This window comes from Jaculus jaculus, chromosome 5 (genome assembly GCF_020740685.1).
Source record: "Jaculus jaculus isolate mJacJac1 chromosome 5, mJacJac1.mat.Y.cur, whole genome shotgun sequence".
Lineage (NCBI taxonomy): Eukaryota > Metazoa > Chordata > Mammalia > Rodentia > Dipodidae > Jaculus > Jaculus jaculus.
The window spans coordinates 60,434,892-60,462,750 of record NC_059106.1 but is presented as its reverse complement, the minus strand read 5'-3'; the positions used below and the strand labels follow the sequence as shown (position 1 = coordinate 60,462,750).

Genomic DNA, 27,859 nt, shown 5'->3' with positions numbered 1-27,859 from the left:
CCTTTAATTCCAGCACTCTGGAGGCAGAGGTAGGAGGATCCCCATGAGTTTAAGGCCATCCTGAGACGACACAGTGAATTACAGATCAGCCTGAGCTAAAATGAGACCCTACCTTGAAAAGCCAAAATATAAATTAAAAAAAAAAAAAAAGATTAAAAGGGGCAGGAGAGATGACTTAGCTCTTAAGGCATCTGCTTAGAAAGCCAAAAGACCCAGGTTTGATTCTACAGGACCCACATTAGCCAGATGCACAAGGTGCACATGCATCTGGAGTTCGTTTGCAATTGCTAGAGGCCCTGGTGTGCCCATTCTCATGTTCTCTCTCTCCCTCCCTTTGTCTGTCAAATAAATAAATAAAAATTTTAAAAAAGAAAAGCCAAAATAAATAAATAAAATAGTAGTATAGTATTATATACCCCACCAGACATTAAGATGTAGATACTGTTTTGTTGGTGCTTGTTGGGGATTGAAACCAAGGCCTGGTGCACACTAGGCAGGTTCTCTACCACTGAGCTACATCTTCATGAGACAGTAGCTTTATACATTGTCTCTGTTAGCCTGGCTAACAAATATCCCCTCTGAGAAGTAGAAACTCCCTCCAAATTCTGAGAAAAATTAGCTTTGTGAACTTTTTGGTTGAGGTAGACTGACCAAGCTCATACTATTCCATGAATCATCTTGACCAACATCTTACTCTTTCCCCAGAATATCCCAATCTGGTCACAGGATGTCTCTCAAACCAACAATGGTGAGTACCCAACAAATCTCAGTCAACAAGAATTATTATTATATCTCATACCTTCACTTTGCATCATTCTGGTCTAAAAGGTGTTAATGATAGCATACCTTCTTCTCTTTCTCTAAGATCATTTGATCCTTCTGATGCAACATCTTTTTCAGAGTGGCAACCTCTTCCTTCAGCTGGGCAATGATGACAAAGTGGTCAGTGCCTGGTGAGTCTAGAGCCAGGTCTGGGGAAAAGCTGAGTAGAAAACATGGAGGAAAATTTTTTTTTTTTACCTTGCATAAACCTTTCTCTACCCAAGCATGCATTCCTAATCACTTCATAGTGAACGCCTCAAAGCCCTCAGTGAAGTATTGGGATTCCCAGCATTAAACACATTCCATATATACTCAGACTCAACAATATTTGCACAGTTTGATCTACACAGTTAAGGTGGTCATCAGGAAACACCAAGGGCTAGAGAGATGGCTTAGTGGTTAAAGCACTTTCCTGTGAAGCCTAAGGAACCATGTTCGACTCTCCAGTTCCCACGTAAGCCAGATGCACAAAGGTGAGGCAAGTGCAAGGTCACACATGCCCACTAGGTGGCACAAGCATCTCAAGTTTGATTTCAGTGGCTAAGGCCCTGGCACACCAATTCTCTCCCCCTCTGCCTCACTCTAAAAAATAAAATAAAAATTTTAAAAATGTTAAAAAAAAACAAAAAGAAAATAATACCAAACCGAACCATAACACAGCATACTATAGCTTTACTGCTGAAATATCTCAGTGTTTTTTTTGTTTTTTTTTTCCAAGGTAGGGTCTCACTCTGGCCCAGGCTGACCTGGAATTCACTGTATAGTCTCAGGGTGGCCTCAAATTCACACGATCCTCCTACCTCTGTCTCCCAAGTGGTAGGATTAAAGGTGTGTGCCACCATACCCAGCTTTTTAGCCTAGAGTTCTAACCACTTATCACTAATAAATTCCTGAGAAGCTGAGGCATTCTACACCTGGAGCCAGAGCTTCTCCTAAAAAGATGAGATTTGCCGGGCACAGTGGTACATGCCTTTAATCCTAGCACTTGGGAGGCAGAGGATTGCTGCAAGTTCGAGGCCACCCTGAGAATACAGAGTGAATTCCAGGCCAGTATGGACTAGAGTGAAGCCCTACCTCAAAAAACCAAAAAGATAAGATTTATAGAAAGGAACCAATTTCTCCTATGCTTCAACTGGCCTGCAGATGCAGATTCATTCTCATTATCGGAAATTCTGTGGGTAAAAAAGGGAAAAAAATTGTAGTAAGTGAAAGAAGCCAGGTGTGGTGGTTCACGCCTGAGACCACATAGTGAATTCTGGGGTCAGCCTGAGCTATAGTGAAGCCCTACTTCGGGAAAAAAAAAAAAAACAAAACAGAAGGTGGTGGCTTATGCCTGAAATTCCAGTACTCAGTAGGTTAAGACAGGAGTATTACTTCAAGTTTGAAGGTCAATCTGGCCTACAGAGTGTGTTCCAGGACAGTCTGGGCTACAATATGAGACCTTGTTTCCAAAAAATAAAATAATAAAATAAATAAAAGGAAATATATCCTGACATTTGGTAGGAAAAGGAACAACGAGGTAGCAAATTTGTCCCACCCACCCCAGGCTTTCAACAGATTTTCCCTAGGCACAGTATCTAAGCATGCCATTTTGTCCAATTATTTGGTGACTCCAGGTCCTTTTAGCTAAATCTCCTATGTAGGACCATTTTAGAGAATCCATAAACCCCTGAATCTGGACACATCACTGCATACAAACAACGGACAGTTTTCCTGGGTATAGATCCATAACTTTCAATGGGTGGTCAGAGATGTCTCAGAGCCCAAACAAGGGATTACTGCTAAAAGGACACATCCTGCCTTTCTCTACAGAATTCCCAAATGAAGTTCTTTGATTCTGTCAGGACAATCTTGACAGTAAGACACAAATATGTTTCCCTGAGCAAACACTGGAACACTAATTCCTAATTCTGTGTCACTAGGGCAACAGCTCCAAGCTCAAGGTTCTCCCCTTGTGGTTCCTTCTTCCCTTAATCTTTTTTTTTTTTTTTTGGTTTTTCGAGGTAGGGTCTCACTCTAGCCCAGGCTGACCTGGAATTCACTATGGAGTCTCAGGGTGGCCTCGAACTCACGGTGATCCTCCTACCTCTGCCTCCCAAGTGTTGGGATTAAAGGCGTGCGCCACCACGCTTGTCTCTTGTTTTTGGTTTTTCGAGGTAGGATCTCACTCTAGCTCAGGCTGACCTGGATTCACTCTGTAGTCTCAGGGTGGCCTTGACCTCACAGCGATCCTCATACCTTGGCCTCCCAAATGCTGGGATTAAAGGAATGTGCCACTATGCCCACCTCCTTTCTTAATCTTAAACCATATCTAATAACCAGCATTTCTCTGCACAGGAAAAAACTCCAACTAGCCAGCCTGACTATTGTATACAGCTCCTCATAGTTTCCAAGTCAAATAATTTCTATGGCTAGAGTTCGAAGACAATATCCACTGATAACAATACTGCCCTAACCCCACACATGCACGACACAGGATAACCAATGGCAAATTTAGAATAAAGCCAAAGGTATTAAAGCTATCACAGTCTCTTCTAATTTCAGGTCTGAACACTGCAATATATCTGTGATTTAACATTTGTTTCAAAACTTACCAGGACCTGTCTTCCCTCAAACTGAGAGTTATTTAAACCCTTAACTATAGCAATCAAAGAAACTGCCAAAATAGTGTAACTTTTTTTTTTTTTCAAGGTAGAGTCTCACTCTGGCCAAGGCTGACCTGACACTCATTTTGTAGTTCCAGGCTGGCCTCCAAATCACAGTGATCATCCTACCTCTGCCTCCTGAGTGCCTGTGCCGCCACGGCCGCACAATCTGTCTGTTGTTCTAAAAGATCCTAATGCTCTGCTCAACCTGTTTCTTGAGAGATTAATCTGTACAATTAATTGTTGACCAAAACAGCTCTGTCTATCCTATATAAGTGTCTGGTCACTTGGACTCTTAGTTCAATAAGAACTACAAGAAATGGGGGAATAAAAAAAGACTGGCTCACAAGGCAGAAAAGCCAGTCACTTTCCAAAAACCTCCAACCACAGGAAACATTACTTTTCCAAGAAACATTTTGCCTCCCCCCCCCCCCCCCCCGCCAAGGTAGGGTTTCACTTTCATGTTTTTCCTTTTCTAAGAGCTGTTAATAAAATAACAATTTATGTACTGAGGAGGCTAAGCAGGGGATAGAAAATTCAAGACCAGGGCTGGAGAGATGGCTTAGCAGTTAAGGCACTTGCCTGAAAAGCCAAAGGACCAACGTAAGCCAGATACACAAAGTGACGCATGCGTATGGAGTTCATTTGTGGGGCTGGAGGCCCTGGCACACACATTCTTTCTATCTGCTTCTTTCTCTCTCTCTCTCTCTCTCAAATAAAATAAAAGTTAATAAAAATAAAATAAAATTCAAGACCAGTCTGGTGCTTCAAAACAGTTTCCCTAGGATTGAATCAAAGCCTGCTTTCCTGCACACTGATGCTGAGTCTGTCCTCAAAAAAAAAAAAAAAAAAAAAAGATGGTGTGATGGCGCATGCCTTAAATTGCAGCACTTGGGAGGCAGAAGTAGGAGGAACATTGTGAATTCAAGGCCACCCTGAGACTATGTAGGAAATTCCAGGTCATCCTGGGCTAGAGCAAAATCCTACATCAAAAAAAATTTTTTTAAATTAAGTTAAAAGGACTATTAGAAGCCAGGCATGGTGGCGTACACCTTTAATCCCAGTACTCGGGAGGCAGAGGTACGGAGGATCAATGAATTCGAGGCCACCCTGAGACTCCATAGTGAATTCCAAGTCAGCCTGGACTATAGTGAAACCCTACCTCACAAAACCAAAATAAATAAATAATAAAAGGACTATTTAGGGCTGGAGAGATGGCTTAGTGGTTAAGCGCTTGCCTGTGAAGCCTAAGGACCCTAGTTCAAGGCTCAATTACCCAAGACCCATGTAAGCCAGATGCACAAGGTGGCACATGCATCTGGAGTTCGTCTTCAGTGGCTAGAGGCCCTGGCATGCCCATTCTCTTTCTCTCTCTCATTCCCAAATAAATAAACATTTTTTTCTAAAAAAAAGGACTATTAGCCAGACATAATAGCATATGCCTTTCATCTTACCACTCAGGAGGCAGAGGTAAGAGAATCATTGTGAGTTAGGAGGCCAGCCTGGGACTACAGAGTGAGATTCAGGTCAGCCTGGGTTACAGTGAGACCCTCCCTATATAGTGAACAAAAAAAGTGGGGGGAAGAGGGTCTTAACAGGCATAGTGGCTCACACCTATAATCTCAATCTCAGCACTGAGGAGACTGAGTTCAAGGGTAGCACTGGGTTTGAGTGAGATTCTGCTGTACAGGAATAAGGGGGGGGGGTGCTGAAGAGATAGTTCAGCAGTTAAAGGCACTTATTTGCAAAGCCTGACAGCCTGGCTTTGATTCCCCGGTACCCAGGTAAAGCCAGATGTACAAAGTGATGCATACATCTAGAGTTTGTTTACAATGGCTAGAGGTCTCGATGTACCCATTCCTTTCCTTTCATTCTCTCACCCTCTCTTTGCCAGCAAATAAAATCAAATAAAAAAAATATTAAATAGGAAGGGGATTCTCATGGAGTTCTGACTGGTCTCAAGCTTACTGTGCAGCCAAGGATGATCTTAACTCCTGATCCTCCTACCTCTACTTCCTGAGTGCTGACAGTACAGGTGTGCACCACTAGCCTGCTTCACAATGCTTGTTTTATTAAGTGAATTAAAAGCAGAGGGGGAGAAAAACCCTGGGCTGGAGAGATTGCTTAGTGGTTAATGTATTTACCTGCAAAGCCTAAGGACCTGGGTTTGATTCCCCAGTACCCATGTAAAGCCAGATGCACAAGGTGGCATATGCGCCTGAAGTTTGTCTGCAGTGGCTGGAGGCCCTGATGTGACCACTCTCACCCTCTCTCTCTCTTCTTGCAAAATAAATAAAAACATTTAAAAAGGGCTGGAGGGTTGGCTTAGCGGTTAAGGCGTTTTCCTGCAAAGCCAAAGGACCCTGGTTTGATTCTCCAGGACCCACATTAGCTAGATGCACAAGAGGGTGCATGTGTCTGGAGTTCATTTGCAGTAGCTAGACACTCTGGCACCCTACTTTCTCTGTTAAATAAATAAATAAATAAATAAATAAATAAATAAATAAATAAATAAATAAATAAAATATTAAGAAATATATATATATATATTTCCGGGCCTTCAAGATGTCCAAGCAAGGACGTGGTGGGTCCTACGGTACGAAATTCTGGATTTCCCTGGGTCTTCCAGTGGGAGCTGTGATCAACTGTGCGGACAACACAGGATCCAAAAATCTGTATATCATCTCTGTGAAGGGGATCAAAGTACGCCTGAACAGACTTCCTGCTGCTGGTGTGGGTGACATGGTAATGGCCACAGTCAAGAAGGGGAAACCAGAGCTAAGAAAGAAGATCCATCCAGCAGTGGTGATTCGACAACAAATTTCATACTGAAGAAAAGATGGGGTATTTCTTTATTTTGAAGATAATGTAGGGGTCATCGTAAACAATAAAGGCGAGATGAAAGGTTCTGCCATACAGGACCAGTTGCAAAGGAGTGTGCAGATTTGTGGCCCAGGATTGCATCCAATGCAGGCAGCACTGCATGACCCCCCAGTATGTTTGTAAAATATACCCATTAAAAAGTATTTGCTCCAAGTTAAAAAAAAAAAAAAAAGAAGCCAGGCGTGGTGGTGTACTCCTTTAATCCCAGCACTCAGGAGGCAGAGGTAGGAGGATCGCCATGAGTTCGAGGCCACCCTGAGACTACATAGTGAATTCCAGGTCAGCCTGAGCTAGAGTGAGACCCTACCTTGAAAAAAACAAAATCAAAAACAAATAAACAAACAAAAAGAAATATATATATATTTGAAAAAAACTAAAGAAATAGCCAGGCGTGGTGTACACACCTTTAATCCTTTAATTCCAGCACTCAGAAGGCAAAGGTAGGAGGATCAGCTTGAGTTCGAGGACACCCTGAGACTACATAGTGAATTCCAGGTCAGCTTGGGCTAGTGCAAAACCCTAACTCAAAAAACAAAAAACAAAAATAAATAAATAAATAAAAATTAGAAGCAGCAGGAACAAAAATGTCAGCAGTGCTAATGATGATATAGGAACATTCAAATGGAGTATGCATATGAATGGACATTTTGTGGCTGTAGAAAAAAGTATCCAAGTTTCAAATTTAAGAATAAATAACAATCCAAGCAGTTGACCCCAGTAAAAAAAAAAAAAAAGAATAATAATAAATAACAAGCTAGGCATAGTGGCACATTCCTGTAATCCCAGCACTCAGGAGGTTGAAGCAGAAGGATTACCTCAAGTGTTAAGCCAGCAAGAGCTATAGAATTAGATCCTGTCTCAAACAAACAACAACAACAAAAAAACCCATACACACAGCACACATCTTTTATCCCAACACTTGGGAAGCAGAGGGAGGAGGATCACTGTGAATTCAAGGTCAGCCTGGAACTATACAGGAGTTCCAGGTCAGCCTGGGCTAGAGTGAGACCCTGCTAACTCCCTTTCCCCCCTAAAAAACCAAACAGACACACACAAGAATGTGCATACACACATGCACATAAAGTAAATCACTTATAAAAATTAGTATGTAATTTTAGGTGCAAAATGATCTTATACCTTTTTAGAGTATATAATAAAAGCCCCTGCACCCAAGTCAAAGATTAGTATCCTACTGAAGAAAACAATCCTCGCTTATGGCCAGATGCAATTCAACCATCTGAACAGACAGCCTGAGTGTTGTTTTGGGCTTGTTGAGACAGGGTCTTATGTAGTCTAGACTGGCCTCAAACTCGCTCACTCTATAGCCAAAGATGACCTGAGCCTTGATCCCCCTGACTCTACCTCATGAATGCTGGCATTACAGCTTGCACCACCATGTTTGGTTTCTTCATTGCTGGCTATCAAACCCAGGACTTTGTGCATGCTAGGCAAGCCCTCTACCAAATGAACTACATCCCCAGCCTGAATTTTTATTGGTGTAGACATGGCAATAGATTGTAAGATGAGAAGTTCCTAGGCCTCAGGAACAAAATAAGCTAATAAAGACAGAGCTGGGGAGCTGGAGAGGGGGCTCAGCAGTTAAAGGTGCTTGCTTATAAAGCTCCATGGCCTGGAGTTCGATTTTCCCAGTAGCCATGTAAAGCCAGATGCACAAAGTGGTGTACATGTTTGCAATGGCAGGAGGTCTTGGCATACCCATTCTCTTATTCTATCTCTGTCTCTTTCATCCACTCTCTCAAATATATATATATATATATTACCATTACACACACATACATATATACAGATAGATAGATAGATAGGTTTTTTTTTTTGTTTTGTTTTGTTTTTTTTGAGGTAAGATTTCTCTCTAGGCCAGGCTGACCTACAAGTCACTATGTAATCTCAGGGTAACCTCTTATTGGCCTCCTGAGTGCTGAGATTATAGGCGTGTACCACCACACCTCGCAAAATAAACTATTTTTGAAACAAGAAAGGTAAAGCTAGAGCTGGGGATGTAGCTCAGTTGACAGAGTACTTACTTAGCAAAAATGACGTGCTATGTTCCATTTCCAGCTCTGCATAAACCTGGAGGCATGGCAGCACATGCCTGTAATCCCTCGCACTTGGGAGAAGGGGGTAAGAAGATAAGGGTTTAAGACCAGCTTTAGCTATATATTGAAGCTACTTGAGACCTGCCTCAAAAAAAAGTTTAGGTTGGCTAAACTATACAGAATGAATGAGCTTTCAGTCAAACACAGCCTGGGTCAAAAATGATCACAAAAAGTTGGGCATAGTTGAACATGCCTTTAATTTCAGCACTCAGGAAACCGAGGTAGGAGGATCACAGTGAGTTCAAGGCCAGCCTGGGACTACATACTGAATTCCAGGTCAGCTGGGCTAAAGTGAGACCCTACCTCAAAAATCCAAAAATAAATAAATAAATAAAAATAACCTAAAGGTATAGGTCTTAGCTTAAAATGTCTTGCTTTCTAGGGCATAAAAGTTCATTCCTTCAAGTAGTTTTTATAATATGCAGAGGTGATAGACATAGCTGCTCAAAAAACAGGGGAAGTGACAAGAAAGCTGGTCTTCATGATTCCTTCCTGCAAGTAATCTGAAGTTAAGCATTTCCAGAAGATTCAAGAAGTTTAAGCCCTGGGCTGGGGCTGGAGAGATGGCTTAGTAGTTAAGGCACTTGGCTGCAAAGGCAAAGGACCCAGGTTCAAACCCCCAGGACCCACATAAAGCCAGATGCACAAGGTGGTGTATGTGTCTGAAGTCCATTTGCAGTGAGTAAAGACTCTGGTGTACCCATTCTATATGCCTCTCTTCCTCCCTTTTTCTCTCAAATAAATAAATGAAATATTAAAAAATTATAAATTAAAAAATAAGCCAGGCACATGCCTTTAATCCCAGCACTCAGGAGGCAAGAGGTAGGAGGATCTTGGTGAGTTTAAGGCCACCCTGAGACTACATAGTGAACTCCAGGTCAGCCTGAGCTAGAATGAGACCCTATCTTGAAAAAACAAATAAATAAATAAATAAAATAAAAAATAAAACCTAGGCTAGGGAGATGGCCCAGTCATTAAAATAAAGGTGCTTGGGCTGGAGAGATAGCTTAGTAGTAGTTAAGGCACCTCCCTGTGAAACCATGTAAGCCAGACACAGTAATGCAAGCATGTAATGTCACACATGTACATGCATCTGCAGTTCATATGCAGTGGCTGAAGGCTCTGGTACACCCATATTCTCTCTCTCAAATAAATAAATTAAATAAATAAAGGTGCTTGCTTGCAAAGCCTGCTGGGGCTCAATTCCAAGGTAACTCATGTAAAATCAGACGCATGGAGTGACACATGCATCTGAGTTCGTTTCCAGTGGCAAGAAATCCTGGTGCACCCATACTTGTACATTCTCTGCTTATAAATAAAAAAGGTACTAGAAAAGAGAAAACTTCACAGATATTTTGCATTCTGTGAAGTTAAGAAAAAGTGGGGGAATGCTGGGGAGATGGCTCAAAGAAGGCTTGCTTGCAAAGCCTGAAAGCTTGGGTTCAATCCCCCAAGTACCCATATAAAGTCAGATATACAAAGTGGCACATGCATCTGGAATTCATTTGCAGTGGCGTGCCCATTCATATTCTCTCTCTGCTTACAAAGTTAAAAACTTATTGCCGGGCATGGTGACGCATGCCTTTAATCCCAGCACTCGGGAGACAGAGGTAGGAGGATCGCTGTAAGTTTGAGGACACCCTGAGACTCCATAGTGAATTCCAGGTCAGCCTAAACTAGAATGAAACCCTACCCCCAAACCCCCCCCAAAATTTTTTGTTTTGTTTTTTTGAGGTAGGATCTCACTCTAGCCCAGGCTGACCTGGAATTCACTATTTAGTCTCAGGGTAGCCTTGAGCTTATAGTGATCCTCCTACCTCTGCCTCCCGAGTAGTGAGATTAAAGGCATGCACCACAACACCTGGCAAAAATAAATAAAAAATATATATATATATATGTATATTTATTTATTAATGGTATTCGTGGGGCTGCAGAGATGGCTTAAGGCACTTGCCTACAAAGCCAAAGGATCCAGGTTCTATTCCCCAGGACCCACATAAGCCAGATGCACAATGGGGTACATGCATCTGGAGTTTGTTTGCAGCGGGTGAAGGCCCTCTCTCAAATGCATAAAGAAAAAAGAAAAAAAAAAGGTAGTTGTAAGTCTAACTGCTGGTTGCTCCCACCACTGGCTCAGAGGGAGGAGTGTGAATTCAAGGAGTTTCAGAATGGAGAAGGTTCCAAGGCTTTTAGGGAAGAATGTGTCAGGTGGTCTCACTTCAGGATGCCTGGGCCTGGAGGAACAGGAAAATGGTTGGCTCCAAGACTCTGTTGGGAAGCAGCCCACTGCAGCAGTGCAGACGGGCTCTGGATATTAGGACAAAGCAGTCCATAAGAGGAAGCACCGCTGAGAAGGAGAGAGCAAAGCAGGCAATAAAAATACGTACTTAGGCTGGAAAGGAAATTAAAAAACGCAATTGCACCTCATTCTCTCTCTCCTGACCCAGCATCTGTATTGGGTGGCTCTCTGAATGTTAAGGAAGCTCACCAATGGAGCAACCATACCTTCACCCCACCTCGCCTTTGCTCTGCCTCTCCAAACCAATCCATGGTCCTGCATGGAGGAAGCTATGACCACACAGTTCATGAAGAAAAATATTCAGGTCTTTATTTCTTAAGGGTCAGGGTGGGAGAAATATTTAGTGGACTGCAGTTACAAGTTCTTATATAGTATTTTTGGCTTTGTTTTGTTTTGTATGAGACAGGGGCTGATTTTGTAGTCCAGGCTAGCCTGGAACTCATTATATAGACCAGGCTGGCCTCTAGCTCACAGCAATCCTCCTGTCTCTCTCTCCCAAGTGCTTAAGTTTTAGAGACATGATTCCATTGATAACAGATGTCAGTACTCTCAGGTGGCTAGCACAGCATGAGGAAGTAACAGGGTCACTAACAGCCACTGGCTAGCTCCAAGGTACACCCTGAAGTGTATTTGTGTTTCAGGAACTGTGGATGCATTTCAAGTGTGTGCACACATACTCCAACTGGCTCACCTGTCTCCATTGGTTGTGATTGAATCAAACTTGGACTTTTTCTTTGGGATTTCATTTTGAATTGAAGATGTAGAAAGTGTTTTCTGGCTTTTAATGGCAAAAATAGAGAGACACACATTAGAAATCAAAGATTAATAAAACACCACAATGAAAGACTGTCAAACTGATCAATGTAAGACAGTAGCTCTTCTGGACAAGAGTTTTTTTGTTTTTTGTTTTTTTTTTTTTTGAGGTAAAGTCTTGCTCTAGCCCAGGCTGACCTGGAATTCACTATGTAGTCTCAGGGTGGCCTCAAACTAACAGCAATCTTCCTACCCTCTGTCTCCTAAGTGCTAGGATTAAAGGTGTGTGCCACCACGCCAGGCTACGAGTTCATTATTTTGATTAGCAGAATCTGTCAAAGTGTTTGAAGATACTTAGTGCATGGGTATCTAGTTTCCACAGGACTAAAAAAACTTCTTGCCTGTGATTAAAATTTACCTGATTTATCAGTAACCATTAAAACAGAACTGATGATGCCTCAGTGAGAAGCATAATCAGCCTATGGTTTAAAACACACTCTTACACTTACTGCATCTTCAATCATGAAGCTCTGGGACGCTCAGGCAAGTTTTATTCCTGTGTTACAGATACTGAGTTCACCTAGGTTCCTGACCTACCTAAGGATATACAGCTAGTTGGCAGGAATGCTGTGACTAGAACTCTAGGTCTTCCCCAATGAATTTCTGAGGGTCTACTTGGTATCTGAGTCCTACAATAACATCAGTTTAAGCCTTGTAAGGTCACCCAAAACTGACTGACACAAAAGCTAGAAGCTGATGCAGAGCATGAAACCCTTTCTCTCTGGTAAGATGTCCCATTGACATCCTCAAAGGGTCCTCTAGAAGTCTATAATTCCACTGACAGTTGTATCCCTCTTTTTTTTTTTTTTTTTTTTTTTTTGGTTTTTCGAGGTAGAGTCTTACTCTAGTTCAGGCTGACCTGGAATGGAACTCACCATGTAGTCTCAGGCTGGCCTTGAGCTCACTCCGATCCTCCTACCTCTGCCTCCCGAGTGCTGGGATTAAAGGCACGAGCCACCACGCCTGGCTTGTTCTATCCTTCTTGAACCTTCTACTCACTTGAGTCTTCCTCTGACTTTTGTGATGGCTATTTCTTGGCTTTCTATCCATTCCTTAAATACTGAATGAGTCCCATTTCTGTTCTCAGCCTCTACTCTTGAGTTCTATAAGACTTTACTAATTACCTCTCACAGGGGTTGGAAGCAGTGCTACCTGGGGTCACCTCCAGTAGAATTGCCTGCAATGTTTGTAAACCAATCGGATTCCTAGAAGCTATCCTAGAATCTGCTGAATTTAACTCTAGGGGGGATTCAGGAATCTTCATTGAAGATAACCTCCAATCTCAGTGATTCATATGCTGTCAACAGGCCATGCCCAGCCAAAAAAGTTTATACATAATTCTGCTGGTCCTTCAAAAACAGCTTTCTAGCTGGGTGTTGTGGCGCACGCCTTTAATCCCAGCACTTGGGAGGCAGAAGTAGGAGGATCCCATGAGTTCGAGGCTAACCTGAGACTACATAGTGAATTCTAGGTCAGCCTGGGCTAGAGTGAAACTCTATCTCGTAAAACAAAAAGAAACAAACGAACAACAACAACAACAAAAAAACTAACAGCTTTCTAAAACTCCCTTCATTTTTCCTGTATCCTAAGAACCTACCTGTTCACCCAAGAAACAAAACTGGAGCCGGGCGTGGTGGCACACACCTTTAATCCCAGCACATGGGAGGCAGAGGATCACAGTAAGTGGTCAACCGGGGATTGCAGAGTGAATTCCAGGTCATCCTGGAATGAGACCCTTTTTCACTTTATATATGGATTACTGGCTTCACAATGTCTCATTATTGCACTGAAGAACTGAAGCCCATCTTTTATCTTCCTTTTTTTTTTTTTAGTTATATTAGAAAGAGATATAGAGAGAGGGGCAGATAGAATGGGTGTGTGCCACAGCCTCTAGCCACTGCAAACAAACTCCAGATGATGTGCCACCTTGTGCATCTGGCTTATGAGGGTACTGGGGAACTGAACCTGGGTCCATTGGCTTTGCAGGCAAACACCTTAACCATTAAGCCATCTCTCCTGCCCTTTTTCTTTCTCAGAGACAATGTCTCATGTAGCCAAGGCTAGCCTCAAATGTCCTACCTAGCCAAGAATGACTTTGAATTCCTGATCCTCCTGCCTCTACCTATGTGCTGGGATTACAGTCATGTACCACTACCCCTGGCTTATGTGTGACTGGGGACTGAACACAAGGCCTTGCACATGCTAAGCAAGCACTCTACCAACTGAGCTACATCCCCAGCTAAATCTCTTTTCAACATTCAATGCCACTGCCTCAGGCAGGGTTTGTTTTCGGTGGGATGGAGAGAGCTAAAACAGGGTTTCATGGAGCCCAGGCTAGCCTGGAACTCCTGATCTTTCTATCTCCAACTCTGGAGTGCTGAAATCACAGGCATGCACCACCGTGCATAGCTCAAGTGAGGTTCTTGTTCTGACACTTCTTACCTTAGCTGTACTCAGAAAAAGAGCTTTCCCTACCCCATCTATGATGGGAAGGGTCATGAAAAGGAAAATGTTTATTTTGCAGGCTGGGAAGTGACTTGTCACACACTACCACTGAGCTGCACTCACAACTTCTCAAAAGCTTAACTGTCCCCAACCCTGTTTTCTTCCAATACATTCTCCACTGTGAGGGTTAACTGAGTGCAGACTCGGACCTTCCTATGTAGAGAACCTTTTAGTAGATTCCCACTACCCCAGGATTAAGTTTCTATTCATTACTAGGTAGGCAGTGTCTAAACACAGGCTCCAGAAATGGAAAAGGACTTCTAGTTCTGTGCCGTGTGGTCTCATGCCTTCCAGCCCTTTGCAAATACTATTACCTCCACTAGATGCCTCTGTCCAGTCCTTATCTGACCATTCCAACTCACTCTGACAGAGTTATACACCAGCTCTTCTCCAAGCTGCCTTCCCTAGCTTCCTAGGCAGTTAACTATTACTATTGCCTCTCACGCCCATATCCTGAAAGTTTACACTATGGTGCCCAGCACATCATACTACAATGATGTGATTACAAATCTGTCTCCTCTACCAGACTGCAGAGGCTTGGAGAACAGCATGACTTCTTTATTCATCTCTGCATCCACAGCAGAGTACCTGGCCCACAAGAGTACTCAGTAATGCCTAGTGAATAAACAAGCCTATAATGATAGTAATAACAAGAAATAACTCAAAGGCATTGAATACTTTCTATATGCCAGTTATATAAACTAATCACAATTCACGTACTGTATAATTTACCTTCTCAACAACCCCATGAGGTAATACTATTACTTTCCACACTGTACAGATGAGAAAGCTTACCCATGATTCCCACAGAAAATTGGTAAAACCGCAACTCTGAATAGTATTGTACATGGTCTGAAAGGGGGCTTTAGACACCAATAAAAGGTCACCCTTTGACTGGTTCCCACCCTGACAAATCTAGAACCTTTATCAACTTCTTGGCCAAATATATATTTAAAAAGCTGCATACAGTCAGGGTGAGAAAGACACCGCATATAAAGCCAAGTATATTCCACAGACCTTTGAGACACAGTACGAAGCCAGGAAATCCCCATACCTTACACATATTTCCTTGGCTCCTGAAGATACAAAACTATAAAAAATTGATAGGCAACATACTTCCAGCACCTCTACTGTCGCATGCACCTGGGGCTACCTGTTGTAATGACTGCCACTACTCAAGCGGGTGTATTGCTCCTTCTCCTGATGGCTGGCACGGGAAGAGCTGCTCAGGTGTTTCCTCTGCTCTTTGGTCTTCTGAAGGACACGTTTATATGAAAGTGTACACAGCCAGCACAGCAATTTCCCATCTACCTGAAAATGAGAGAAAAAATAAAGAAGTGTAGTCTGATGCTGAGAACATGAGCACTGGAAGCCAAAACCTCTACGGTAAGTTCCAGCCCTGCCGCTTGCCGCTCCCTGACTTTGGACAGGTCACAGAGGTCTGCTACAAGGATTTAGTGACATAATGTGTACAAAACACTTGGCATACTGCCACATACATTGACAGCTGCTTAAAACATACCTCCTCTAGCCAGGTGTGGTGGTGCACGCCTTTAATGCCAGCACTTGGGAGGCAGAGGTAGAAGGTACCACCATGAGTTCAGGGCCAGCCTGAGACTACACAATGAATTCCAGGTGTGCCTGAGCTAGAGCAAGACCCTACCTCAAAAAAAAAAAAAAAAAAAGAGCCGGGCGTGGTGGCGCACGCCTTTAATCCCAGCACTCGGGAGGCAGAGGTAGGAGGATTGCCGTGAGTTCGAGGCCACCCTGAGACTCCATAGTGAATTCCAGGTCAGCCTGGGCTAGAGTGAGACCCTACCTCGAAAAACCAAAAAAAAAAAAAAAAAAAACACCCCTTCCTCTAATGTAAATATATCTTTCTGATTTTCTTATTTACCAAAATATCAATCAAAGTTCCCAGAAGAATTTAAAGACTCAAATCTCTCCTTGGTGCTCATTAAAGAAAACTCAGAGCCGGGCATAGTGGCACACACCTTTAATCCCAACACTCGGGAGACACAGGTAGGAGGATCACTTTGAGTTTGAGGCCACCCTGAGCCTACATAGTGAATTCCAGATCAGCCTGGACTAGAGTGAAACCCTACCTTAAAAAAAAAAAAAAAAAAAAAACTCAGCAGGGAGGAGATTTATGACGAGGCATAAAGTCTTTATGCCATGTTTTAAAATTGACAAATAGGGCTGGAGAGATGGCTTAGTGGTTAAGCGCTTGCCTGTGAAGCCAAAGGACCCTGGTTTGAGGCTCGGTTCCCCAGGTCCCATGTTAGCCAGATGCACAAGGGGGCGCATGCGTGTGGAGTTCGTTCGCGGTGGCTGGAGGCCCCGGCTCGCCCATTCTCTCTCTCTCTCTGCCTTTCTCTCTGTGTTTGTCTCTCTCAAATAGATAAATTAAAAAAAAAAATTAAAATTGACAAATAAATTGTGCTATCATGTACAACATAGTGTTTTGAAATGCATATACACTGTGGAATGAGTAAACTGAGCTAATTAATATAGGTATTACATCACCTTTTTGTAGTAAGAACAGTTAACATCCATTCTCTCCATAACTTTCAACAATACAATATGCTGTTATTAAACTACAATCACCATGTTGTATAAAAGAGCTCTTGAACTTACCTATTAAATGAAGTATTGTATTCTTTGACCAACATTTCCCCAAACACTCCTATCCTGTGATCGTAATACATTATAAATGTCTCATAAAGGCCAGGCATAGTGGCACATGTCTTTAATCCCAGAATTCAAGAGGCAGAGGTAGGAGGATCATTGTGAATTTGAGGACACTGTGAGACTACATAGTGAACTCCCGGTCATCCTGGGCTAGAGTGAGACTGTATCTCGAAAAAAACAAAAAACAAAACAAAATTCATAAATGTCTCACTAGAAAGCCAGACACAGTGGCACAGACCTTTAATCCCAGATTCAGGAGGTAGAGATAGGAGGATCACTGTGAATCTGAGACCAGCCTGGGACTGCAAAGTGAGTTCCATGTCAGCTTAGGCTATAAAGTGAAAACCTACCTTAAAAAAAAAAAAAAGATCTAGCTAGGCATGGTGGCGCACGCCTTTAATCCCAGCACTTGGGAAGCAGAGGTAGGAGGATCACTGTGAGTTCGAGGCCACCCTGAGACTACATAGTGAATTCCAGGTCAGCCTGAGCTACAGTGAGACCTTACTTTGAAAACCCCAAAAAACAAAACAAAACAAAAACAGATGTGCCTAGGATTCCATCTCTCAGATGTAAAAACCATCCCCAGAGAACAGACCAAAAAGTAGTTGCTAAGCTCTAGTCCTTTGGTGGTGGCCTACCAAGGCATAGTTTGAAATACAGATGATTTCTTTAAATACAAGCAGCTCTTACCAGGGAGCAAAAATGGGGCTCACTTTCCAAAGCATAAATGGTAGGATAGAGAAGCTGGTTGGAATTACTCAGATTGGGGGGAAAAGTGTGCTAAACTTTTGTAAAACTTCATACTCTGTATATTTTTCCTGATATTAGAATGTGTGTCCTATGTTCAACACGGCCATGTTATATCATCATCTAATGTGTTTTATCATCCTGCCAGTCAAAATCTCTTTGCTACTCATCCTCTAACCCAGCAGCAAGTTCAACAGTTGGAATTTGTCCTCTTCCTCAAAACTCTACTACTTCCACACTAGCAAAACCATTCTTGCCTGTTACTACTGTAAAAACTACCCAAATGATCACCTATTCCCATTCCTGGGGCTTTAAAAACTATTCCCAAACTATTCCATACTACCAAATGGTCTTTTTGCTTTCCCCTTCTTTTGAGGTAGTCTTTTTTTCTTTGTTTTTTGTTTTTCTATGTAGGGTCTTGCTCTAGCCCAGACTGACCTGGAATTCACTATGTAGTCTCAGGGTGGACTCAAACTCACCGTGAACCTCCTACCTCTGCCTCCCTAGTGCTGGGATTAAAGGCGTGTGCCACCATAACCGGCTGATTTATTTATTTGCAAGCAGAGAGAAAAGGCAGACAGAATGGGTGCTCCAGGACCTCTAGCTGCTGTAAACCAACTCCAGACGCATGTGTCACTTTGTGTATTTGGCTTTTTTACATGAGTACTGGAATATCAAACATAGATCGTTACACTTCACATGCAAGTGCCTTAATTGCTAAGCAGTCTCTCCAGCCCCTTTCAGTCTGGTTCATGTCATGGCTATAGGAACTGGCCTGAAGGCGTGATTTTAAAACCTTCCAGTAGACTTCTTTGCCCAGGAAAAAACTGAAAACAAGGTAACTTCATTGAAGTATAGTAAGCACTGCACATGAAATTATCCAGAGAACAATTGAATACTTTATTTTAGATCTAACTCTTTTTGGTTTGGTTTTGGTTTTTCGAGGCAGGGTCTTGTTCTAGCCCAGGCTAACCTGGAATTCACTATGTAATCTCAGGGTGGCCTCAAACAGCGATCCTCGTACCTCTGCCTCCTGAGTGCTGGGATTAAAGCTTTAGATCTCTCTTTCAAACAGGAATTTTTAGCCAGGTGTGGTGATTCACATGTATAATTTTAGCACTAAAAACACTGAGGCAGGAGGACTACTGCAAGTTCTAGGCTCAGCATGGACTTCATAGTTCATATTGTCTCAAAACAGCAATAATAAATAATAATATTTTTAGAGCCGGGCACGGTGACACACAGCTTTAATCCCAGCAGTTGGGAGGCAGAGGTAGGAGGATTGCCACAAGTTCAAAGCTACCCTGAGATACACAGTAAATTCTAGGTCAGCCTGGGCTAGAGTGAGACCCTACCTCAAAAAATAATAATAATATTTTTAAACTTTAAAAATAGCTGGGCCTGGAGGCACATGTCTATAATACCAACTACTTAGAGGTTGAAACACAAGGATTGCAAGTTTAATGGCACCTTTAATGCCAGCATTTGGGAGGCAGAGGTAGGAGGTAGGAGGGTCACCATGAGTTTGAAGCCAGCCTGAGACTACATAGTGAATTCCAGGTCAGCCCAGACTAGAACAAGACCCTACCTTGAAAAACAACAGCAGCAAAACAACAAAAATACAAACAACGGCAAATAAGGGTTGGAGAGATGGCTTAGAGGTTAAGGCACTTGCCTGTGAAGCTGAAGGACCCAGGTTCAATTTCCCAGAACCTAGGTAAACCAGATGCACATGGTGGCGCATGTGTCTGAAGTTCATTTGCAGTGGCTCATGGTCAAATCTATAGCAAAACCTTTTCCTGGACTGGGGAGATGGCTCATCAGTTAATGGACTGCTGGCTGGATTCAATTCCCCAATACCCACATAAAGCCAGATACACAAAATGGTGCATGCATCTGGAGTTCGTGTATGTGTGTGTGTGTGAGTGTGTGTGTGTGTATGCATGTATGTGTTTTGTTTTGAGGTAGGCTCTAGCCTAGGCTAACCTGGAATCCACTATGTAGTCTCAAGGTGGCCTTGAATTTACAGAGATCCTCCTACCTCTGCCTCCCAAGTGCTGGGATTAAAGGCGTACACTACCATACCCAACTTTAAAATATTTTTGCCCCATAGTCTTAAATATTTTTAGAGCCACATGGTAATACTGTTAATATTACTCTATCTTGCTTATGTCACAATCTCTCTCACTAAATTATATAGAAATTTGCCAATTACCATTTTACTTACACAGATGACGTATATACATTCTACCTAATACCTTGTGATCTTTAACTTAAACCCCTAGAAACATTTAGAGCTGAATAGAAATACTGGTAATATCACTCTATCTTGCTTATGTCCCAATGTCTCCTTCACAGAATTATATAAACTTTTGCTAATTACCACTTCATTTATATGGGTTACTGATCACTATAATTTTTTTTTCTTTCAGTTTTTCAAGGGAGGGTCTCTCTCTAAAGCCCAGGCTGACCTGGAATTCACTACGTAATCTCAGGGTGTCAGCAATCCCTCTACCTCAGCCTCTGGAGTGCTGGAACTGAAGTGCTCCTTGATGCCCAGCTATAATTTGTATTTTTTTATGCATTTACTTTGAGAGAGTGAATGAGTCAGCAGCAGAGAGAGAAGAGAATGGGCATGCCAGGGCCTTCAGCCACTGCATCTGGTTTATGTGGGTGCTGGGGAATTGAACCAGGGTCCTTTGGCTTGGCAGGCAAGTGCCTTAACCATTAAGGTATCTACCCAGCCCTAATTTGGATTCTTAAGAGATGTTAGAATGTAGTTGGCTATATTCAATAAATGAAAACAAAGTCTCTTTATTTTCTTCAAAGTCAATAAAAGAACCAGAAACGAATTAAGCAATGCATCTGTTTAACACAACGGACCCACTTTAATTTCTCTAAAAGAAAGACAAAGACAGACAAACACAGAAATTACCTTCTTTCTATCATCTTTCCTGTCAAAGGCACATTGCTGCTTGCACTGTTCACAAGAATATGGTGGTCCATACTTTTTCTCAGAATTTGTGCAACGCTGGCATTTATTACCAATAAATGCTGCAATTATGTTGCAATACTGACAAGGTTTGGGCTTAAAGGAGAGGGGGAAAAAAGGAATCAAATAAGTATATCATAAAATACCATTATATTGTTTGCAGTAATAATTCCTACTGTATAGTCCATGAGTTGTAGTAAAAATGTATTTCAATATCATAAATTTCTTTGATATTGATCAAGTGAAGCCCAATTCCTTTTTTTTTTTTTTTTTGAGATAGGGTCTCACTCTAGCTCAGGCTGACCTGGAATTCACTATGTAGTCTCAGTGTGGCCCTGAACTCACAGTGATCCTCCTACCTCTGCTTCCCGAGTGCTGGGATTAAAGGCATGTACCACCATGCCTAGCCTGGCTCCAATTCTTAACACTATACAAGAAGACTTTTTTTCTGCATAAGGCTATTGATTTTTGTTTTTAGAGGTAGAGTCTCACTCTAGCCCAGACTGACCTGGAATTTATTATATAGTCTCAGGGTGGCCTTGAACATGCAGCAAAACTACCTCTGCCTCCAGAGTGCTGGCATTAAACCTGTGGGCCACAACATTCAGCTGACAAATAACTAAATACTAAAAATAGTAAAAAACAAACAAACAAACAAAAAAACAACTAAAGCCTTTTGTGTAAGACTTCACTAGGAAAGCAAATATAACCAGCTCTTTGGAGAACCTAGCAAATGCTTCCAACTTTCTGAAAAGAACTTTTCCATTATCAATTTAGGGAGAATGCCTGCAAAGATACAATATCCTGAACCCCCTAACACTGAGAGGAATTAAAAATACCACTCAGTAAGTAAATGATCAAGCTCAAGCTGGGCATGGTGGCTCCCAGCACTTGGAAGGCTGCAGTAGGAGGATTGTCATGAGTTCAAGGCAAAACTAGGCTAGGTTCAGAGTAAGTTTCAGGTCAGCCTGGGCGAGAGTGAGGCCCTACCTTGAAAAAATTCAGAAAAAGTTCTTAGATCATCAGGTCAAGTTCTGGGATGGGGCTATAGCTTGCTGGTAGCCTTTTCCTAGCATGCTTAAGACTCAGGTTTTAGTCTTAGCACTAAGGGAAAAAAAATTCTGGGTGGGGTAACACACATCTGTAATCCCAGAATTTAGGTGGTGGAGATAGGAGGATCAGGAATTCAAAGTCAGCTTCCAGTATGTAATAAATTAGAGGCCAATCTGGGCTGTGAGACCCTGTCCCAAAAAATACAAACATCAATGAAAAATGAAAGTAAAGTTCTAAATCGAAGTACTCTCAGACTATTAGGTTGGGAGAAACACCACTTACCGTTCCATACAACTGCACATTCTGAGCACACTTCTTACAAATTGTGTTGGTTTTGCTGAAGAACAAGAAACACAAGGGTCTTAGAACCTCAACACTGATTTCTTCTCAAGTCCAAGGACTCTGCTCATTACTAAGTGCACAGGTGGAATAGGTCTGGATACTTGGTTAGCTCAACTTTGTTTTTGTTTATTTCTTCAGTTTTTTCAAGGTAGGGTCTCACTCTCGGAACTCACTCTGTAGTCCCAGGCTGGCCTGACTTATGGTGATCCTCCTACCTCTGCATCCCAAGGGCTGGGATTAAAGGCATGTGTCACCACACCTGGCCTGAAATTTGAATATCTGACTAGTAACTCTTTTCATTATGTAGCTATTAATTATCTCAAATAAAACAAAGCTTTAGCTAAAATGAAATTATTTTTGTTTTTTTTTTTTCTTATGTTTCAAACAGTTTCACATGTAGACCAGGCTGGCCTCAAATTCATGTTATATTAGAAGATAGTGTTGTCAGCCATAGTGACACATACCTTTAATCCTAGCACTCAGGAGGCAAAGGTAGGAGGACTGCTGTGAGTTTGAGTCCAGTATGGGACTTCAGAGTGAGTTCCAGGTCAGCCTGGGCCAAAGTGAGACTGTGTCTCAAAAAAAAGGGTGGGGGGGCTGGAAAGATAGCATAGCAGTTAATGCACTTGCCTGTGAAGCCTAAGGACCCAGGTTCAATTCCCCAGAACCCACACAAGCCAGATGCATATGGTAACACATGTATCTGGAATTCATTTGTAATGGTTGGAGGCCCTGGTGCGTGCACTCTCTCTCTCCTCTCTGTGTGTGTGTGCGTGTGCGTGCATACGCGTGTGTATGCCTCTTTCTCTCAAATAAATAATATTTTCTTAAAAATCAAAATAAAAGAGAGACTGATTGAGAGGGGGAGGGGACATGATGGAGAGTGGAGTTTCAAAAGGAGAAAAGTGGGGGGAGGGAGAAAATTATCATTGAATATTATTTCCAATCATAGAAGTTGTTAATTATAAAAACTTGAAAAAATTGGACTGGAGGGCTAGAGAAATGGCTTAGCAGTTAAGGCGCTTGCCTGGGAAGCCTAAGAACCCATGTTTGACTCTCCATATCCCAAATAAGTCAGACACACAAAGGTGAGGCAAGCCCAAGGTGGCACATGCCCACAAGGTGGTGCAAGCATCTGGAGTTTGAGTGCAGTGATTGAGAGGATGGCACACCAATTTTCATTCTCTCTCTCTCTGTAGCTCTCTAAGAATAAAAATAAATTGGACTTAAGCTGGATGTGGTGGCGCACACCTTTAATCCCAGCACTGGGAGGCAGAGGAAGGGGGATCACTGAGAGTTCGGGGCCACCCTGAGACTCCATATTCCAGGTCAGCCTGGGCTAGGGTGAGACCCTACCTTGAAAAACCAAAAAACATAAAATGGACTTGAGAGACAGGGAGATAGCTTATGGTTAAAGGCACTTACTGGCAAAGCCTAAAGGCCCAGAATCAATTTCACTATACCCACTTCAAGCCAGATGAAGAAGGGGGCGCGTGCATTCTGGAGTTCGTTTGCTGTGGCCAGAGGCCATGACATGCCCATTTTGTCTCTTTCTCTGCTTGTAAATAAATAAAAAATATTTTAAAAGAAGAAAAACAGAGCTGGGCATGGTGGTGCATGCCTTTAATCCCAGCACTTGGGAGGCAGAAATAGGAGGATCCTTGTGAGTTCAAGGCCACCTTGAGACTATAGTGAATTCCAGGTCAGTCTGGGCTACAGTGAGACCCAACTTTGAAAAACAAAATAAGTAAATAATTTAAGTAAACAATGAGTAATATCTTGGAAGTAATATGTGTACTGTATACCCTTCAATATAAAAGGAAACTGCAGAATCTACATTTGAATCTAACTGGTTATAAATCTATAATACACTTGATCAGAGATTTATCTGTACATGAAATGTAAAATAGAGTCCCAGGTCAGTGAGACCCTACATTGAAAAAACAATAATAATAATAATAAATGTTTTTAAAAAACAACAGGGGCTGAAGAGATGGCTTAGTGGTTAAGACACTTGCCTGCAGAGCCTAAGGAGCCAATTTCCACCAGAACTCACATAAACCAGATATAAATGGTGGCACATGTGTCTGGAGCTCATTTGCACTGCCTGGAGGCCCTGGTGTACACGTGAGCGTACACTCTCTCTCACACAAATAAATAGATATATAAATATAAAATATTAGGCCAGGCATAGTGTCACACACCTTTAATCCCAGCACTTGGAAAGCAGAGATAGGAGGATTGCCATGAGTTCAAGGGCATCCTGAGACTACATAGTGAATTCCAAGTCAGCCTGGACTGGATTAGAGTGAGACCTTACCTCGAAATACCAAAAAAAAAAAAAAATCTCCCATGGCTAACCAAAACTCTACCTCTCTTGCTGGTACTCAGTCCTGCAGTAGGTACACTTCACAACAGGGTGTGCAATCCGGCATTCCTGAAATGAAAGGAGGATGTCATTTTAAAAGGCACTGCAAGACGGAAACAGCCTTCAGTAGAAAGCAGAAAGACTTGGGTACTAGTCCTAACATAGCCACTAAGCTTGACTGAGTCACAAACTTTCTGGGCCTTATTTTCCTCCCCTGTAATATTTGCATCACTTCCCTCCGGTTGATGTGGGAGTAAGAATATGTATGGAATTGTCATAAACCCTAAAACAAACGTAAGCAGTGAATAAGCACCAGATTGGAGTTTAGCAGCTCTAGATTTCAGGGAAGGTTCTTCCGCTGCTGCATGAGTTTTAAGGTTTACTTGTGAAATTGAGACAGTAGATTAAAATCACTTTTATTTATGGAGTTTTTTTGTTTGGTTTGGGTTTTCAAGGTAGGGTTTCATTCTAGCCCTGGCTGACCTGGAATTCACTATGGAGTCTCAGGGTGGCCTCCAACTCACAGCGTTCCTCCTACCTCTGCCTCCCGAGTGCTGGGATTAAAGGCCTGCAGCACCATGTCTGGCACTTTTATTTATGTTTATAAAGTTTCCTTAAAACCGTGTATAAGTTTTGAGCCCCAAGAGGCACTCCAACACCTTCACCCTTTCAGACATGACAGGAGTAGCAAAAGGGAAGTCATGGTCATCTGAAGCAGGTGACACAACACAAGCCTCTCTCTCTGGACTATCTGAGGATATCTCAACACCATTTTTAGACGAGCTTGTTGACTTAAAGCGGTTGCCCATACACCACCTCTGTTCACTTAAACAGGCGAAGTGGGATAAGTAACAAGGGAAAAAGTTGAAATATCAGGGGTAAAAACTGGATAGAACATGGGCAGAAGACACTAATTCGATGCTGACAAGCCATTTCTCCACGATTCCTGTGCTTCATTGGGGCGGGTGTGGGGGGTGGGTTGTTTTATTTTCCCTAATAAAGCCTTGCCGCTTCTGACTCTGAACTCCGCAGAAAAGTACTCGTGAAACGTCCGAGTCTGAGACACTCTTCGAGGCCAGCACCCAACTCTGGGGGTTCAATCCCGGGCGGGACCGGGGATTGAGAGGGGGGTCCCTCATTCTGAAACTACAGAGAAAGCACGCGGAGGAATGGAAGACAGTCCAAGGAGATCTTCATGGCTGCTAAATCAGGGGCAAGCCTGATACCCGCCGTCCCCACCACCCATCTCAGGGGGTCGGAGACAACCCCCGCGGTTGCTAGGCACCGGGACACGCCGGCCCGGGGGGGGGGGGACACCTGGATTGGATGCGGGGCTGCCCTCTCTCGGGTCCTACAGCTTCCTCCCCACCCTAGAGGGACAGGGGGCCTCTCCTCGGCTAGGCGGGGCCTGCCACACCCTGCCCGAGGGACTCCCCCCCCCACCAAAGAACCGAGAGTTCCGGGCCGCGCCTTCGGCGTCCCCAGTCCCCGGCCGCCGCCCCGGCCCGCGCACCTTGCACAGCTGCTGCCCCTGAGACAGCGCCTCGAAGGGGAAGCGCTGGTGGCACTTGGTGCAGGCGTAGAGAGCCGCCATGTCCGGCCCCGGGGCCGTCCTCACCGCCCTGCCGGCCGGCCCGCCGCCGCTTTTATCTGACAGTCTTAAAGGAACCCGGCGGCGGCCGCGGCGACAGGCAGGCAGGCGGGCAGCGAGCTGTGGAAGAGGCGGGCCCAACACGGATAGGGGCTGGCACTACGAAAGCTGGTCGCCCGTTCACTGGTGGCCTTCGACGTCGAGCAAGCGGGAAGGGACGGAACGCCGAGCTCCCAACGACTCTGATTCGGTCGGGCCCGGGAGGACGCCACTATGACGCGCGAGGCCGCGATTATGTAAAGCGCGAGTCACGCGGGGACGCCGCCTGGAAAGACAAGTCTCTCGCCGACCCGGACCTCGGGCGGAAGCGCTCGGCACGCCCACATCCATCGGAGGCCACGCCCCCGGCCCGCCTCCCCTGGGCGCTGCGCGCGCGAGCACTCGTGCTTCTCTCGCGAGATCTCCGTGGAGTTGTGATTTTTTTTTTTTTTTTTTTTTTTTTTTTTTTGGTGGGGGTGAGGTTGCCAGGGATCTTCCCGCTGGGCTGTGGGGCGGGCGGGCGGGGTTGGGTAGAGTATGGAATGCTGTTGGATCGGAACTCCGCCTTCACTACTCTGAATCGGCAGGGTGGGCATTTTGGGGATAGAGACCGGCCTAGCCTTCTCTTAAGGGAGAAGAGGTGACTAAAGAATTTAGAAGCGAGCTCTTTAGCTGAGAACCCCCCCCACACACACACACAGAAAGAGGGAGAGAAGCCGGGCGTGATGGTGCACACCTTTAATTCCTTGGGAGGCCGAGGTTCAAAGCTACCCTGAAACTACATTGTGACTTCCAGGTCAGCCTGGGCTAGAGGGAGGCCCTACCTTGAAAAACCAAAATAAATAAATGAATTAAATAAGCCGGGCATGGTGGCACACGCCTTTAATCCCAGCACTCAGGAGGCAGAGGTAGGAGGATTGCCGTGAGTTTGAGGCCACCCTGAGACTACACAGTGAATTCCAGGTCAGCCTGAGCCAGAGTGAGACCCTACCTTGGAAGAAACATTATAATAAATTAATTAATTAAAATAAAATCAAAATAAGGAAGGCTGGAGAGGAAAGAAAGCCCACTTAGCTGTTAAGGACCCATGTTGGAAATCTCTAGATCCCACATAAGCCAGACGCACAAAGGTGAGACAAGCGCAAATTCGCACAATGCACACTAGGTGGCACAAGCGTCTGGAGTTTGATTGCAGTAGCTAAGGCCCTGGTGCAACAATTTCCTCTCAAATAAATTTAAAAGAACTTTTTTTGTTTGTTTGTTTTCTTTTTCGAGGTAGGGTCTCACTCTGGCTCAGGCTGACCTGGAATTCACTATGTAGCCTCAGGGTGGCCTGGAACTCACGGAGATCCTCCTACCTCTGGGATTAAAGACATGCGCCACCACGCCCCGCTAAAAAAATTTTTTTTAATTAAAAAAAAAAAGGCAGCCCGGACAGCACCGAAGCCAGTGCCAGGCAGGGAGGATGACTCTGGCGCCAAGGAGTCCTGACCCAGCAACTCCCACCAAAATAACCTTACCTATTTTACCTCACTAGCACCTGTGTGGGCCTCGGGCGCAGACCTCACGGCGGCCTTATGTAGGCTCTGGCCCAGCGTCCTTAGGTGTTGCTTGTGTGTTTTTCTCCCTGAGGAGGAGCAGTGGCCCTCAGTGAGGCCCACCCACTTCCCAGGACCCCCAAACCAGGCCAAAAGGGGCCAGGGCCACGGCTGCCAGCAGTGGCAGCCAGAAACTCAGGGTCTGTGGCTCCTTCCTGTGTGAACTTAAAACAGCTTTGTGAGAAGTGCAAGAAAAAAAGAAAAAAAAAAAAACAACTTTCAAATTCCTGCATTTGGGAGGCAAAAGTAGGATCGCCAGCCTGAGATTACATAGGTAAACCTGGGCTAGAGTGAGACCCTACCTTGAAAGAAAAAAAAAAAAAAAACTTTTAAGGGCTGGAGAGATGGCTCAGTGGT

The 27,859-nt window shown here is 43.6% G+C and overlaps 1 protein-coding gene and 1 pseudogene across 3 annotated transcripts in view; one reads left to right on the top strand and one right to left on the bottom strand.

The window, feature by feature from the left end:
- Positions 1–26,196, bottom strand: part of Fam76a (family with sequence similarity 76 member A) — a 35,400-nt gene extending 9,204 nt beyond the window's left edge. Inside the window, exons 1-8 of one of the 3 annotated variants that reach the window (XM_045150591.1) lie at positions 25,788–26,196; positions 24,279–24,343; positions 21,847–21,901; positions 20,455–20,607; positions 15,235–15,392; positions 11,455–11,541; positions 10,683–10,811; positions 847–982 (exon numbers count right to left, since the gene is read on the bottom strand). In XM_045150591.1, coding sequence (XP_045006526.1) covers positions 847–982; positions 10,683–10,811; positions 11,455–11,541; positions 15,235–15,392; positions 20,455–20,607; positions 21,847–21,901; positions 24,279–24,343; positions 25,788–25,868 — 864 coding nt within the window. In that variant the 5' untranslated portion in view covers positions 25,869–26,196. The remainder of the gene's footprint in view (positions 1–846; positions 983–10,682; positions 10,812–11,454; positions 11,542–15,234; positions 15,393–20,454; positions 20,608–21,846; positions 21,902–24,278; positions 24,344–25,787) is intronic. The other 2 variants (XM_004671240.2, XM_004671241.2) reach the window with 2 other exon arrangements.
- On the top strand, positions 6,033–6,454 carry LOC123460827 (annotated as a pseudogene).
- Positions 26,197–27,859: the final 1,663 nt, after the last annotated feature.